At 48.0% G+C, this 15,026-nt stretch overlaps 1 protein-coding gene across 2 annotated transcripts in view; it reads right to left on the bottom strand.

Annotated features, from left to right (window-relative positions):
* The window catches only part of LOC146805085 (pyruvate dehydrogenase E1 component subunit alpha, mitochondrial-like), a 456,912-nt gene that overhangs the window by 26,111 nt on the left and 415,775 nt on the right, over positions 1-15,026 (bottom strand). For both annotated transcript variants that reach the window (XM_085622221.1, XM_085622222.1), the window contains exons 10-11: positions 10,317-10,384; positions 9,891-9,999 (exon numbers count right to left, since the gene is read on the bottom strand). In XM_085622221.1, the coding sequence (XP_085478347.1) occupies positions 9,891-9,999; positions 10,317-10,384 (177 nt within the window). The remainder of the gene's footprint in view (positions 1-9,890; positions 10,000-10,316; positions 10,385-15,026) is intronic.

Below are 15,026 nucleotides of genomic sequence, written 5' to 3'. Positions count from 1 at the left end.
TAGTTGTGCAGCGACCTCCCTGTGTTGATACAGTTTCCAGTCTTTTTGTCTAGTTGTGGGGCTCTGGCAATAGCAACACACTACCAGTTGCTGTCCTGAGGGTTGTTGTGGTATTACCTCAACTAAACGTCACTGGTGCCAGGTGCTGTCTCCAGCATGTAATGCCACAAGATGATGAACTCAGATCTACGGAGCAGGACTAACTCCTATGCATGTCTTGGGGCAGTGCCAGGTTCTCTACAGGCAGAGGGGTATGCTGGATGGGCACCTTCTGGATTACAGTCTTCTTTGAGGCATTTAGGACTGCACAGCATGAACTGGCAGTGCTGCAGTAACATTGTCCACTTTCACCAGCACACAGCGGGTGCCACAGGTCGATACCTATTGGAACAGCCAATCAGGCACACTAGCTCAGGTGCTTTGGCATTGATGACAGGGATAGTAAACAGGGACCACCCGGCACTCTTCGGCAGTTTACCGGTTCCTCTGATCGAACCGCACAGACCAGTCGGATCTTATGACCATGTTGATCACTCAGGTTGTGAGTCTCTGTTAGATGATGCCTTCACCGGGTTCAATATCTATAGCCACTTCCAATGGGCCCACTCTTCCTGCAGGGTTGGCTCTTTCCTTCCCTCTTACTCAGTGTCACTTGGATCCCTGGACAAGTCAGTAATCTTTGTTCAGATCAGGTTCCTGGTGATGTCCCCTCACCTTTAGGGAAGTGACTATCTAGCAGACACCAGACTTTGGTTGTGCGGTGGTCCTCTGAGTACTCTGCTGAGTACCCCCTCCTCAGTTGAAGAGAACTTGGGACTGGAACAACAAGTTGGTCAACTGCTCCCACTTTTATACAGAGTTAGCAGGCATGGTGTGAGCAGTCTGAATCTTTACTTTTTTTTTATTCTTTACCCTTTCTTTATTGAGGTGAATATGCATAGAACAGGAAGAGAGCACATAGCATCCACAAGTAGTGAAACATAACAAGAATTTGTGAATTGTAACAGAAGTTAAACAGGACACATCACAAGGGGTCTTGAAGGTCACAGAGCATGGGTGAAATCCAGTGACAAAGGTGCTCACAACCATCGGTGCTGCCTGTGTGTGTCCAGTAAGGGATCAGTAATTGTCCTACCCAGTGGTTGGTGACCTGGGGAGGGGTGGAGGAGCACATCACCTGAGACATGATTTAAGGGAAGGGAGGTGTAGTCACATGAATCTTGACATTTAATATCCAAATCTGACAGTGATCAGGAAGACAGAGAAAGTCTTGTTCCCCTTCTAAGAATCCTATACACCCTAAAAACATTCCTGCAGTCCTATCCTTCACCCCTGCCATGCACTAAATAGCAGTTCCAGGAAGACTAATTGGCAGCCCCCTGTAAAAGAAATGGCCTAATCAAATTTCTAAGGGGAGTCTTTCTCCTCTTCTCCCACTTCATTGTCTGGGTTCCATCTCACCAGTCTCTGGAACGTCAGCAATATACTTTCCACTATATGATAAAAACAACCTTACCTCCATGGATGTCTTCTATAGCTTCAAATTTGTTTTTGTATTGATTAGTGACGATTTTGGAATAATTTTACAATATTGACACAATAAAAAATGGTGCAACGGTTGTTTGTCTTGCGTGTGGTGCCGCAATTCTGACATACAACACTTTTGCAGCACTAGCGTCACTTTATTGTGCGTCAGGACGGCAGCGTCATTGACATTTATATAAATTTGGCGCATCCATGTCGGAAATAAATCAAGCAGCGTTTCGTACCCAATTTTGGCGCATCTCTGCGGCAGTGTAGAGATGCATCACTTCTCATAAATGAGGCCCATTATCGTAGAAGAAACCTTGTTTTTTATGGAATAACAATAACAAAAAATAAAGGCCAGAGCTAAAGTCATACAAAATTTGGTGTATTAAAAATTAAAACGCTTTGAGGTCCGTTCCCCAGAGTCTGTCCGATTTAGTAAGGGTTTGCACAACACAAAACATTGCATAGTGTTGCCGACAGCAGTAATATCAAAAGTTTCATGCACTAAAACTATTTTACACTAAAGGTTGTCACAGGCACTTTGTCCAAAAGAATGTGGCAAGGAGGAGCCAGAGCAAAATTCTTAGGCTTTTCTGCAAAACCAGATATGCAAAAATAGCATTATCTCTCTTTGCCCCAAAATCTAACTCCGAAGTGAAGTAGGAGCATGTAAGGGACCTTGTGGTATATCGCCTGGTATATCTATGTTATGTTACTTCAGCTTGTATAGTGCACATACACCAAACGGTCTCATGGCACTTGGTAACTACCCCTGCACAGCTCAGGAAACCTACTATTAAGCTTGCTTAAAGAGCCAAGTCGTTAGCATCTATCTAAACTTCATATAATTCAAGGTGGTTCTAAGTTTCAAAGGAAGGAAGTTCCAGACACGAGGAGCCGTGACAGAAAACCTGACTCCACCTATCCGAAACCTCTAAAATTGGGGGATTACAAACAGGTGCAAATGGGTGGATCTGAGATCTCTGGTGGGGGAGTACTTGTGGATCGGAGATTTAATAAATGCCAGACTTTTCATGTGCAAGGCTTTGAAAATAGTGGAACATGTTTTGAATGTAGAGCTACATGTAATGTGTGCTTTACCATAAAGCACTTATCTTACGTTTCTAACCACTATTGTGGAGCCGACAGGTATGATGCTACAATGGAGGAAACAAAGGGGCAGATTTACAAGGACTGGCACATCCCTGCATATCAGCAGGGATGCGCCAGGTAAGATGCGTCAGGCAAGTTTACCCTTGCGCCACCACAGATGCACCGCATTTACAATGCGGCGCATCATGCGCAAGGGTAAACAGATGCGTGACGCATCTGATGGCGTCGCAAGCGTGTTGCAACTCCAGCAATACTCAGGGGCTACCAATACCTAACATGCTGCGTCAGGCCTTTCGCCTGCTTCAGGCAGGTGCAGGGTTTTGATGCAGCAGCGTCGGAAAAGTGACTCAGTGAAATCTTGTAGATTTCACTGCGTCACTTTTCCGAGGCTTCTTCCGACGGAACGCCCACCCTTCATACATTAAACCTGATGCAGGTTTAATGTAGCGCAGGGCTTTACAATGTGACGCATCTCCCTAGATGCGTCACGTTGTAAATAAGGCGCAACATGGCGCTGGCATTCCGCCGCCGCTGCGCCACAGAAGTGATGCAACGGTGGCGTAAATGTGTTGCAAGGGGCTTGTAAATCTGCCCCAAAGTGCTTACAGATGTCCCAGTGATAGCAGGAGGAACAAGGACTCTCAACCCGAGGTCAGCTCTGCTTGGAGAGGATAATGAGGGCAGCTATGAGATGTAGACACACAGACCCTCATGCCAGAAATCAGTGTTACTGGGGGTTACTGCAGGTGCAGTTTTAAAGCAGTGGCACATAGTGTCATCATGATAGTAGTTAACGTCACTTGGGGAGGCGCAGCTGGAGAGATTAAACTACTGGCTCGTGTACATTCATCCAATCAGGGGAAATCAAACTACATGGATTTACACAGGAAGAGCCAGTATGTAGTCTTCCCTATTAGGGTGGAGGCAAAAGGTTCTGTACCCCACGCTGTTACTTAGCTGCTATCATGACAAGAGGAGAACTTCAGGAGTACCGCCACCGCGTGACAAAGTCTAGCATCCTGTTGGTGAGCAACAGTCAAGTCATGCAGAACATCCGTTTGGTGACTTGTGACACAAATGTCCTCAACAGATAAATACAATTAGCTAGTCGGAAAGCGAACATGAGGAGGAGGATGTCAAATGAACACTCCTATAGGGACGTCTGACCCTAGTCTTCCAAATAGTAGTGACATCCTTAGATCTCTCACCTAGCGGAAGCCCTGTACAGATAGAAGAAGAATAAAATCATCTATATATTTTTTTTTTACTTAAAAAAAATTGCTATTTAGGGCAATCCAGCAAAACAATATGGTGGGTTTAACTGACAAAAAAGATTTGAGGTATCTGCTAAAACAAACGTGCAACAAACAGGATTTTGCCCAGCTACATGCTTATATGTTCAGTGGTAAAAAATATAAGATACGTGTCTGGACTTACTGTAGGAAACTATATCGAGGGGTTACTAAAAGATCCCTCTATAAGAAGCCACATCTGTTCTCCATTGCCTGCTGTACACTTCACTCACCTACCAGGATGTACCCCCAAATAAAAGGATCAAGACAGTTACTGCCTCTGACCGGCAAGCGCAACAGAGCAGCAATGATCTCAAGATGAGTGCAAAAGATTTACAAATCAGAAGAGACAAGCAGTACAAAGACTTGCTAGTGTGGAACTCAACAATGTCTTAACAAGCTACTAGAGGCTACTCCAACTAAGCAACTGTGCGCAAAGATTCAACTTGAGAGTCCCCAAATACTTGAATCCCTAGAATGTTAGAGTTTGAGCGTGGTTTGTCAGAGCTCGAGCGTGCTGCATGATCAGTTGCATTCATGCATTCTGGCTCCTACATGCGGGGTTGAGTCAGTTGACAGTTGGAGCCCGTCTGCGTGGATCCATGCTGATGGGCAGGCTTAATACTTTATCTTTTATTTCAATAAAGATATATCTACTTACCTGAAGCCTTCGGACCTTCTTGCTACAATGATATCAAGATGAGTGCAAAAGACAAACAAATCAGAAGAGACAAGCAGTGCAAAGACTTGCTAGTGTGGTACTCAACAATGTCTTAACAAGCTACTAGAGGCTACTGCAACTAAGCAACTGTGGGCAAAGATTTGGCTTGAGAGCCCCCGAATACTTCCAATGGAAGTAAGACCAGTACAGGTGTGGGATGGAGCATCTGTGCAGGTTACGGAGCTAATGCAGAGTGATGATGGGATATGCAGGGCTTTAAGTGGGCCGGGTCTCACCGGGTCTGAGCACCAGCAGATTTTTAAAGGGGGCCCTGAAACGGGTCTCTATCGGGCTCTGTTTTGTGCCCTGGCACAAGCGGTCCGTTGTTTTCCGGACTGCAGTGACAGCAAGCACATCGATGTGCGCTGCTCACACTGCTCACTTCTCACTAGCGTGGCTTAAAACACTTAATCTAAAATCTGTGCTGAGCATAGTGTGCCACCCAACTTGTATTTTGCTGTGTCTGTCATTGCATCTAGATATATGATACAGGTAACATCATATCTACAACAAGTCAGGACTATTGGCTTTGTCAATGGTTGTTAGTTGCATGAGATAAATAAGCAGCAACTATGGCTTGTATATAATATTGAAAAAGCTTCCACTTAAAGCCCTGGTGACACCACGACAATGTTGCTGCTCCTGAGTTTCAAAGAGAAGGAAAATCCAGAGAGAAAATGACTCTCCTTAAAGGATTTCCCTTCCCCCTACAACGCTCACCTGGAATGATGTCATGCCGTAACTTCTCCACTAGTGAGAAGTGAACAGTGTGAGAATGCGCACATCGATGCCCCTGCTGTCACTGCAGTCCAGAAAAAGACGGACCGCCTGTGCCCAGGCAAAAACAGAGCTCAATAGAGACCCGTTTCTTGGCCTCCTTAAAAAAACTGCCGGTGCTCAGACCCGGTGAGACCCGGCCCACCTAAAGCCCTGACTAGTGGAGAAGTTACAGCATGACCTAATGCCAAGGGAGCGTTGTAGGGAAGGGAAATCCTTGCTTCTTACATCTCCCATGTGTCTGCTTTTTAAAACACAAGACTTCAAGCACTGTTGCGAGTGAGGGGGCCCTATTGAATAGCGCACACTGCAAATTGCCACTTCTCTTTTTGAAACTCAGGAGCAGCAACATTGTCGTGGTGTCACCAAGACTTTTAAGTGGAAGCTTTTTCAATATTATATACAAGCCATAGTTGCTGCTTATTTATCTTATGCAACTAACAACCATTGACGAAGCCCAAAGTCCTGACTTGTTGTAGGTATTTCACCGAAAAATCACCGACATCCATGACAGTTTCAAACCCCGGACAACCCCTGCGGGCCTCGTCGCACCGGACCCACCGTCCACGACTCCCTGACAACCTGGGCCAACGTGAGCATCGAGGACGCAATCAAGACCATGGGCACAATCCACGTCCGACTCTCTCCCACACCACATCTGCAACAAAGCCGGCAATTCCATCGCACCCCACCTGCGCAACATCAGCAACCTCTCCTTCGAAACCGCTACCTTCCCTGAGAACTGGAAGCACGCAGAGATCAACGCCCTACTGAAGAAACCCAAGGCGGATCCGAGCGACTCAAGAACTTCCGGCCCATCTCCCTGCTTCCGTTCCCAGCAAAGGTCATCGAGAAGATAGTTAACATCCAGCTCACTCGTCACCTCGAAGACAACAACATCCTGGACCCCTCCCAATCAGGATTCCGCAGCAACCACAGCACCGAAACCGCCCTCATTACCGCCACAGACGACATCAGGCTCCTTCTCGACAACCGCGAGACGGCGGCCCTCATCCTCCTGGATCTCTCCGCTGTCTTCGACACAGTCTGCCACCACACACTTCGCACGCGCCTCCACGACGCAGGGATCCGTGACAAGGCCTTGGACTGGACAACCTCCTTCCTCTCCGGCAGAACTCAGAGAGTTCGCTTCCCCCGTTCTGATCCGAGGCCTCCAAGATCATCTGCGGCGTCCCTCAGGGATCCTCCCTCAGCCCGACGTTATTCAACGTCTACATGGCACCACTAGCACGCACCGCCCGATAGCACGACCTCAACATAATCTCCTACGCCGACGACACGCAGCTGATCATCTCCCTCACCAAGGACCCTCTCACCGCCAAATCCAACCTCCACCAGGGAATGAAGGCCGTCGCCGACTGGATGAAGGAAAGCCGACTTAACTTAAGCTGAACTCAGACAAGACGGAGATCCTCATCCTCGGGTCCAACCCCTCAGCATGGGACGACTCCTGGTGGCCCGCATCACTGGGGACCCCCCCGGCCCCCACCGACCATGCAAGCAACCTGGGAATTATCCTCGACTCGAAACTCACCATGACCAAACAAATCAACACAGTCTCCTCCACCTGCTTCAATACCTTCCGCATGCTCTGCAAGATCTACAGATGGATCCCGACAAACACGAGGAAAACACCCAGGCCCTAGTCAGCAGCAGACTCGACTACGGAAACGCCCTCTACGCCGGAACCTCTTCCAAGCTGATTAACAGACTACAAAGAATCCAGAATGTCTCTGCGCACCTGATCCTCGACGCCCCATGCCGCGACCACATCACCCCCCACCTGAGGAACCTGCACTGGCTCCCCGTCAACAGAAAGATCTCCTTCAAGCTCCTGATCCACGCACACAAGGCACTCCACAAAACCGGCCCAGCCTACCTCAACAGCCGACTCTCCTTCTACGTACCCAACAGGACACTCCGCTCCGCCTAAGACGCCCTGGCCACGGGCCCGCGAATCCGTAGAACCACTTCCGGAGGCAGATCCTTCTCCCACCGCGCCGCCAAGACCTGGAACACCCTCCCCTCTACTTACGACAAACCGAAGACCTACTGACCTTCAGGAGACAACTCAAGACCTGGCTTTTCGACCAGTAGCAACAGCACCCCCCCCCCCCCCCCAGCGCCTGGAAACCCTTACGGGTAAGTAGCGCGCTTTACAAATTTAATGATTGATTGATGATGTTACTTGTTGTATCATATATCTGGTTGCAATGGCAGAAACAGCAAAATATAAGTCGGGCAGCACACTATGCTAAGCACAGATTTTTAGCTAATGTGTTTTAGGCCTTGCCCTTAATTACATTGGCCACGCCCCTTTGAGAGACCCCTCAATGTTTTTTATCCCACTTAAAGCCCCGGGTATATGCATTTGCATACTTACAGTTGATAAGTGTACGTCATTGATAAGGCCAATTACACTACACCTGTTGCAAAGCTGCGGGCAGTGGTGACCCTTAGAAATCCAGTGAGCACTCATAAACATCTAAGCATGATGGTGGCACCCTGCAGTAGAAACCATGCTGGCAACTTAAGTGGCAAACCCCAAGATTGCCCTTCCAATCCGCCTGCCATGTTCTTATGTTTGCCCTAAGCAGGAATTCCCTTTTCCCCACTATATGTTCAAGGAACTCTGGTAATTCTTTGAAAATTACTAAAAACTTGGCTTTTCGACAAAAGATCCCTTTCGAGGTGCTCAAGATTTTAAAAGTACTACTGATTCCCAGGAGCGGCTGTTACCGCCCAGGGGTGGAGAGGTGGGTGGCGGGGGGACACAGGGAGGGGGGGAATGATAAAAAAAAGGACTTACCTATTAACCGCCAACCCACCGCCTCTTCTTTCTCCGTCCTCCTCTCTGCATGGCAGGAAGCACACAGCCTCCCAGAATCCCATGACAAATCAACACTGCCTTAGAAGTGTTGTGATTAGTCTAAGTGCCGTGGTTGGGCGCTCATACAGGGGCTGGCAGGCTGTGCATGTTCTCCACCCAGGCTGTAATGCAGCCATCGTGGAGGACATGCACAGTGCGCATGATGGTATGGCAGGCCCAAGATGGCTGGCCAAAGCATCATGTGCACTTTAAATTTAGGTGCTGCCACCCTCATCCTCCTTGTGACACGCGGGGAGCCCAGCCCGCCCACCTGGCTTCAGCTGCAACCTAAATGCAAAAAATAAAGTGAAAAAACAAATGTTATTATCATTCTATTTTTTGCATTCAGCTTGCAGCTGAAGCAGCGGGGAGACGCCCCTCCACCTTAACCGCCGCTGCTGATTCCATGTTTTTGCTGTTCTAGAAAGTTCCAAGGTGCTTCCGTGCATGTACTGTAGAAATAACGTTACAAAACATGTTCCTGCCGCATGAATGTGATGATGAGGTCACCGTTAATGTGGCGGTTATCTTAAAAGAGGGTCAGCGTGGCCAATTCAGTTCTCATCGTCCTTGCATAGTTTCTCCCAGTGGTTGAGGTGAACTCCTTTGCCTTTCCTTGGCCTTCACTCATGATGAATGACATTCCAATCACTGACTGTCAGTTTGGCTGATCCAAGATAGGAATTAGGGCCTGTTTAGAGCTTGGCATATGGGATAGTCTGTCACAAACATGACGGATATCCTGTTAGCCATATTGCAAGTGCATTATATCCCCTGGCACTTCCAAGATCGAAATCAAGTCCTAAGACTGTCAACTAGACGCTCACTAATAGGGGTTGCCCAAGAGCTCCTCCCTATGTATTTTGCTTCTTCATTGCATTAGCATAGAATACCTAAAAAGGACAGACAATCGACATTACAGTAATACAAACAAGCATTGGCATAGCCAATAGGTCTCGCCTTTTGGACCTTATAAGTGTTTAGCCATGCAACTGTTGCATAACTAAATACTTATAAGGTCCCAAAAGCGAGACCTATTGGCTATGCAAAGCGGCCCTGCGGCCGCGAAAGTGAAAGTGATCGCGATCACTATCAAAATCAAAGCGGCCGTGTGGGCGTGAAAGTGAAAGTAATCGCGGTAAAACGCGTCGCGCGCGCACATGCACTGTAGCTCTAGGCTGGCCTGGTAGCACTTTTTGGAGCCCTCTCAATAAGTCTCGCCAGACCAGCGCATGCGCTGGGTCAGGCGAGACCTAAAAACACAGGGCAAGGGTAAACTGCAGGCCATTCAGGTCGGCAGATGCTGTTGCCAAGTGTTGGAAAGGAATGGAGCTAAAAGCAGGAATATTAAGGTTTGGGAGTCTACTTATGAGTAATACTGATAGTGACTGATCAATGTAATCAATAAATCGCTTGTATTCTTTCATAGCAACAGGTTATCAAAGAAGGTTTACGTATATGCTTATTTGACTAATCTTCAGAAGTTAGGTGCACCACTTTGTAAAATACATTTGTATAAAAGTTTAATCAAAAGCACAAATTGCATTTTATAAAAGAACTGTAGTACCTTTAATTCCTCCATGCTTGCTAGGTTGCTGTTTATCAGTCTGTCCTTCAAAAGAACTATAGGGTCATTTTTACTCGTCATTTCTTGAATTTCTTCCACTGTACGATAACTGAGAAAAGAAAGGTGCATGTAAACACTGTCTCCAAACACTATTTCAGAGATGCACTCTTTTTAATAACTGTTTTTTACTAGGGTGGTTCCATACACCAATCCAATTAGTGTTTTTTAAACAGCAAAAAGGTTTCCAGCTGCCTGTGTGATAAACATTGTATTTTATTAACAAGTATATCAAATATATCAGGCCTAACGGCTCATTGAGGGAGCAAACGTCTTTTAGCAAAACCTCTACTCTCTAATGAAAAAGTACTTTAAGGCATGTTCTAGGTCCATGACGTAGGTTAAAACTACATTATACACCATGCTTACGTGGTCCCAGGAAAACTCATGCTGTGCCCATGGAAAAGATATGTCAGTAGCTCCATCAAAATAGGACCCTGCAAAAATCAAAAACAAATAAGCATTGACACAGCCAATAGGTCTGGCTTTTTCATAAGAGTTAAGAGGTGTAGTGACACGAATGCAGGTATGTCAGCCATAGACCGGAAGTACAGTGTGCCTGTGATTAAAGCAATGGTACTGACTTTGTTATTCGGGTATACATTAATGTAAGGTTCTCTTATAAGCTGTAGCTTCAATCAGTTCCCGCGTATTAGCCTACAAAACTTTGCTACTGAGTTTTTGAGCGAATACCTATAAAGTCAAAAAACAAAACTACACGGCCGAAAAGTCCCATTGCCTCGGGTGCAGCATTCGCTGCCCAGGTGTGTTGAGGTTCCCAGGTGGGCCCCCCCTGGAAACTTCAACACAGAGCGCAAACCGAGGAGGAATCTGAAGTAAGTTTGTGACCTTTGCCCTCAGGGCTCCTACGCCAATGGTTTAACACAGCCCCCGCGAGGCGGTGGGGCCTCGCCAGCATCGCGTCTGGAGAGCCCCCCCTCCTTTGAGGCAACCCCTACCTACCGACGGAGTCCAGCACACCGAACCAAAAGACACGGTAATGACACCTCCGTGCATCGGAATGACTGGGGCATGAAAGCCAACCAAAGGGAGAAATCAGCGAAGAGGATAAAGTCCGATTTTCAGACTTTTGCTGGGCACAGACACGAGACCCAAGATGGCGATGCGAAACCGAAACTGATCCTAAAGCGAAGCAAGCAAAGCGAGCAAGAACACAAAAGCCCACGGAGCCCACGGACCCCATCGAAGCTGCTTAACCCCGGGAAGTGATCAGCACTCAGGTTAGGAGGGAACGAATATGATGCTACAACTATGAGAGTTTGTTGAGGTGCTGCTGGGTGACTGTTCCTAGAAGCAGTACGATCGTGGTGTATTTCCGTGACTAAAGAACCTCGCATGCCAACCGATTGTATACGCTGCTGATCAATGGCAGCCCTCAACGGCAATAAAAGCGTATGACCCTCATCGGAAATAAGGGTGAATTTTGCAGAGTTTCCAAGATCTCGGAGATCCCGAGGCTGCGAGAAAATGGTGCACCAAAGCTGAAACCGTGAGGAGCCCAAGCCAAGCAGAACGGTGAGCCCGAGATGGTGGGAAAAATCAGAAGGCAAGCAATGCCACTACACTCGCCACATCACCCTCACCCTCATCCCACCATGATCATAGAGGTAATACAGTAAAGCGACGAACTAGGGAGAGCGACCTCAGGGCACGACTGAAGTTGTCCTCCTCCTGTCTCTTAGTCTGGGGGGTAAGTCTGGCTGAGTTTGAAGTGAGATGCACTCCCTGCCCCATTTCTTCACAGCTGCGCAGCACTTAGTGCCAGCTGCAACGTTTAGATTTGCGCAAGTACGCACCCTGGTCTTTCGCTGCATTGGCAGCAGCCCAGACATTCAGAACATAGGGCATACAAACCTCTTTGAGATGGCCAGTTGACCAGGGGGACCGGGAGATCTGTAGGGCGCCAGGCCCTAATGTGTTTTTGTGGTGCTAGGAAATGTATTTCATGTAGTTTGATTCTCAGACCCTGCTCTGGCTACCCCTAACTGTGTTTTTCTTTATGATTTGGAGGTTGTCTTGCATACTTTGGTTTATGCTAGTCAGATTATGTTCCACCCTGGGCTTTTTGCCCCTAATGTTGGAGATACTTAGGAGGTATGTGTCTAATATTAGTCTGTTGTGATCTCGAGTGTAGATTGCGTTTGGCACCTATTGTGATATTATGCATAATGTGGTTTATGTCACAGGATGATGCTAAGTACAGCGATTTTCCTCCTACACCACTCCATCTACAGTCCTATCTTGTTGAATCAGTCCTGTTCTGATGTAACAACCTGTTCCTAATCGCCTCACCTTCCTGACTCCACAATAGCTCAGATCCCTTCACCCTTCTGGATTATGTGCCCTCTTCTTGTCCTTATACCTCTCCTCACCACTGCTCTCCTAGTAACACCCTTCTCATATCCCCACCATCCTCCTCCTCCACAATTTCCCAACATGGCCTCCACTCGAATTAAGTCTGAAATTAATTGCTACAAAATCATTTACCCTTCTAACCTGACTAAAGCTGCAGCAAAACGTTTTAAGCATAACACCATTGAATGTTTCCCTGATTCCCTTTTTGTTGATCAGTTTTACAATGGTCGTTATGGGAGGCTAAAAAACGACCTCATTTTTTTCACGTACGACATCCCCTCTTGGTCCACCAGTTTTTACAATTCCCTTAACGTCACATCCTCCTCCTCTATCCCTCATGGGAAACAGCTAAAAATGTCCCCCTCTGCGTGTTTCAATGGCTCCCTCACTATTTCACTCTATAACAATGGTACGGTCATGATCCAAGCCAAAGACACCTGTCTCTCTCTCTTTGACCACCTCTTCCCTTCCCTTATCCCCCCCCTGCGACCGGGTTATCCCTTGACTCTTCATCTAGCTCCACCAATTACTCCCTATCTCCTCCCCTGTCTCCCCCACTCTCTAATAGGCTGCACCCTTGGGAGACACAGGTCGCCCCTCGGCCCTCCCCTCCCACTCTTCCCCCCTCACAGTATGCCCCCCACCCCCCTTCACTTCAGCCTTACCTCTAGCTAACACACTCCTCGTCCATTCTGCACCATCCTGGCACTCCATTCTCATCTCCTCCCCCCTATCCCTTCCTGCCACCCCCCTCCTTGGACCACCTCTCCTCCAGCCTTCTCCCCTAGTTAACTTTCCTTTCGTTCCCCTTATTCCCTCCTCCTCTCTGCTTTACCTCCCCTCACTATGTACCCCAATTTCCCCACAAATACATTCATTTTCTCCCCTTCCCCACACTCCTCCAGCAACGCTGTGCTACCCCCCTTGCCCCCCTGGTAATCCTTTCCCTCTCTCGGGCCGAGCAGATCCACTACCTTTCTTCAACTTCCCTATCTCCCAACCCTCCCCACTCTGCCAGATACCCGCACCCTCACAGCCACCACCTCACCTAGCTGCCAGGACCTCTCCAACCCCCTTCCCTCTCTTCCTCCCAAACCTCCTTCATCCCTATGACTCCCCACACCCCTCCCCTCTCCCTCCGCCCCACCGCCCCGCTCCTCTTCTATCGCCCCCTAATTTTGTCCTTAATTCCTATCCGTCTCGCAACGCTAACAAAGACAACTCCCCTTCCACCCCTGGTGCACCAACTCCTGCTCTCATCCAACACCCTTCCCCACCTCTGAACCCTATACCCCTACTCCCCTTCCGCTCCCCCACCTCTCCCTGCCTTAAACCGCCAAGTGCACCTCCTCCTGTCTCCATCGAGTCACCCAACATGCCGTGCTCTGCCTTAATCTCACTGGAAAATAAGCTAGGCTCTCTAATCACCTCCATCTCCCAACTTGAAGCTACCATTTTAGCTTTAAGCTCCAAGATCTCAACTTTTCCATACACCTCAATTCCTTTGGAAAACACTCGCCCTCCCACGAGATGCACCTCGCCCCCACACCCCATAATAGCTAAGCATAGCCTGTCATCTGCAAATTCTCAGAAGCACTCGAATGCCACCCTTCTTCCACTTTCACTTCCCAGTAACCCTGCTATCTACACCATTCCGACCATCTCCTCTGTCAGAACCACTCGTCCACCTAAACCCTCCAGAGCACCCTCATACAGGTACAATATCCCCATCACCCCTCATAGCCCAAGTGCCCCCGTCACCAAAACAGTCGCGACAGAGCTGCGCTGTATGCTCCACAACTGCAGATCTGCAATAAAACACAAACTTGAAATCTCCGATACCATCAACTTGCACAATATTGACATGCTCTTCCTCACTGAGACCTGGTTCAACGATACCTCTCACTCTATGTTTGATCTCCTTGTACCCACAGGTTATTCTATACTTAGAAATGACAGAATTGACAAAGTTGGGGGAGGTGTTGCAGTCATCTTTAGAAACTCCCTTCAACTTAAGGCTCTTCCCAACAGCTCCTTCCACACTTTTGAATGCCTATCTCTTGAGCTTCAATTGCACCACCGCTCACCTCTCAGATTCCATGTTATCTACCACCCGCCTGGAAGCAGCCCTTCGTTTATGGAGGAACTCACGGACTGCATCAGCGACCAATACTCGCAAAGTGACAATCAGATCTTCGTGGGTGACTTCAATGTCCACTGGGGCTCGCCTCAAGACACCTATGCAAACTTACTGGCCACCTTCCTCTCTGCAAACAATCTTATCCAACACTGCACTGAAACAACACACTCTAAGGGCTCAACCCTGGACCTTGTCATTTCTAAAGCAGGCTTGCTGATCATCGCTACCCCTATTCATGTAGACTGGTCTGACCACCTCCTCATCCCATTCTCTCTTCAGCTATCACACTCTATAACTCTCGGCCAGCCTAAGAGGGCTACTTCCTGGTTCCGTGACACTAAAAATATTGACCTCAGTACCCTCTGCGATTCTGCTTTGCTATCACTTCCAAGGCTAGACCCGGACCTAGATGTTAACGAACTCACCTCCCAATGCCTCACAGTCCTTGCAGTCGAAATCAATAATGTCGCTCCTCTCCAAAGCAAAAAGAAAAGGCCCACTCCCTCAGCACCTTGGTTCAACAAATCCCTCTATGAAGAAAGGAAGTACATAAGAGTCCTTGA

The sequence above is a fragment of the Triturus cristatus genome, chromosome 8, assembly GCF_964204655.1.
Source record: "Triturus cristatus chromosome 8, aTriCri1.1, whole genome shotgun sequence".
Lineage (NCBI taxonomy): Eukaryota > Metazoa > Chordata > Amphibia > Caudata > Salamandridae > Triturus > Triturus cristatus.
Note: the sequence above shows the minus strand (reverse complement) of the source record. Positions and strands in the feature narration are given on the sequence as shown.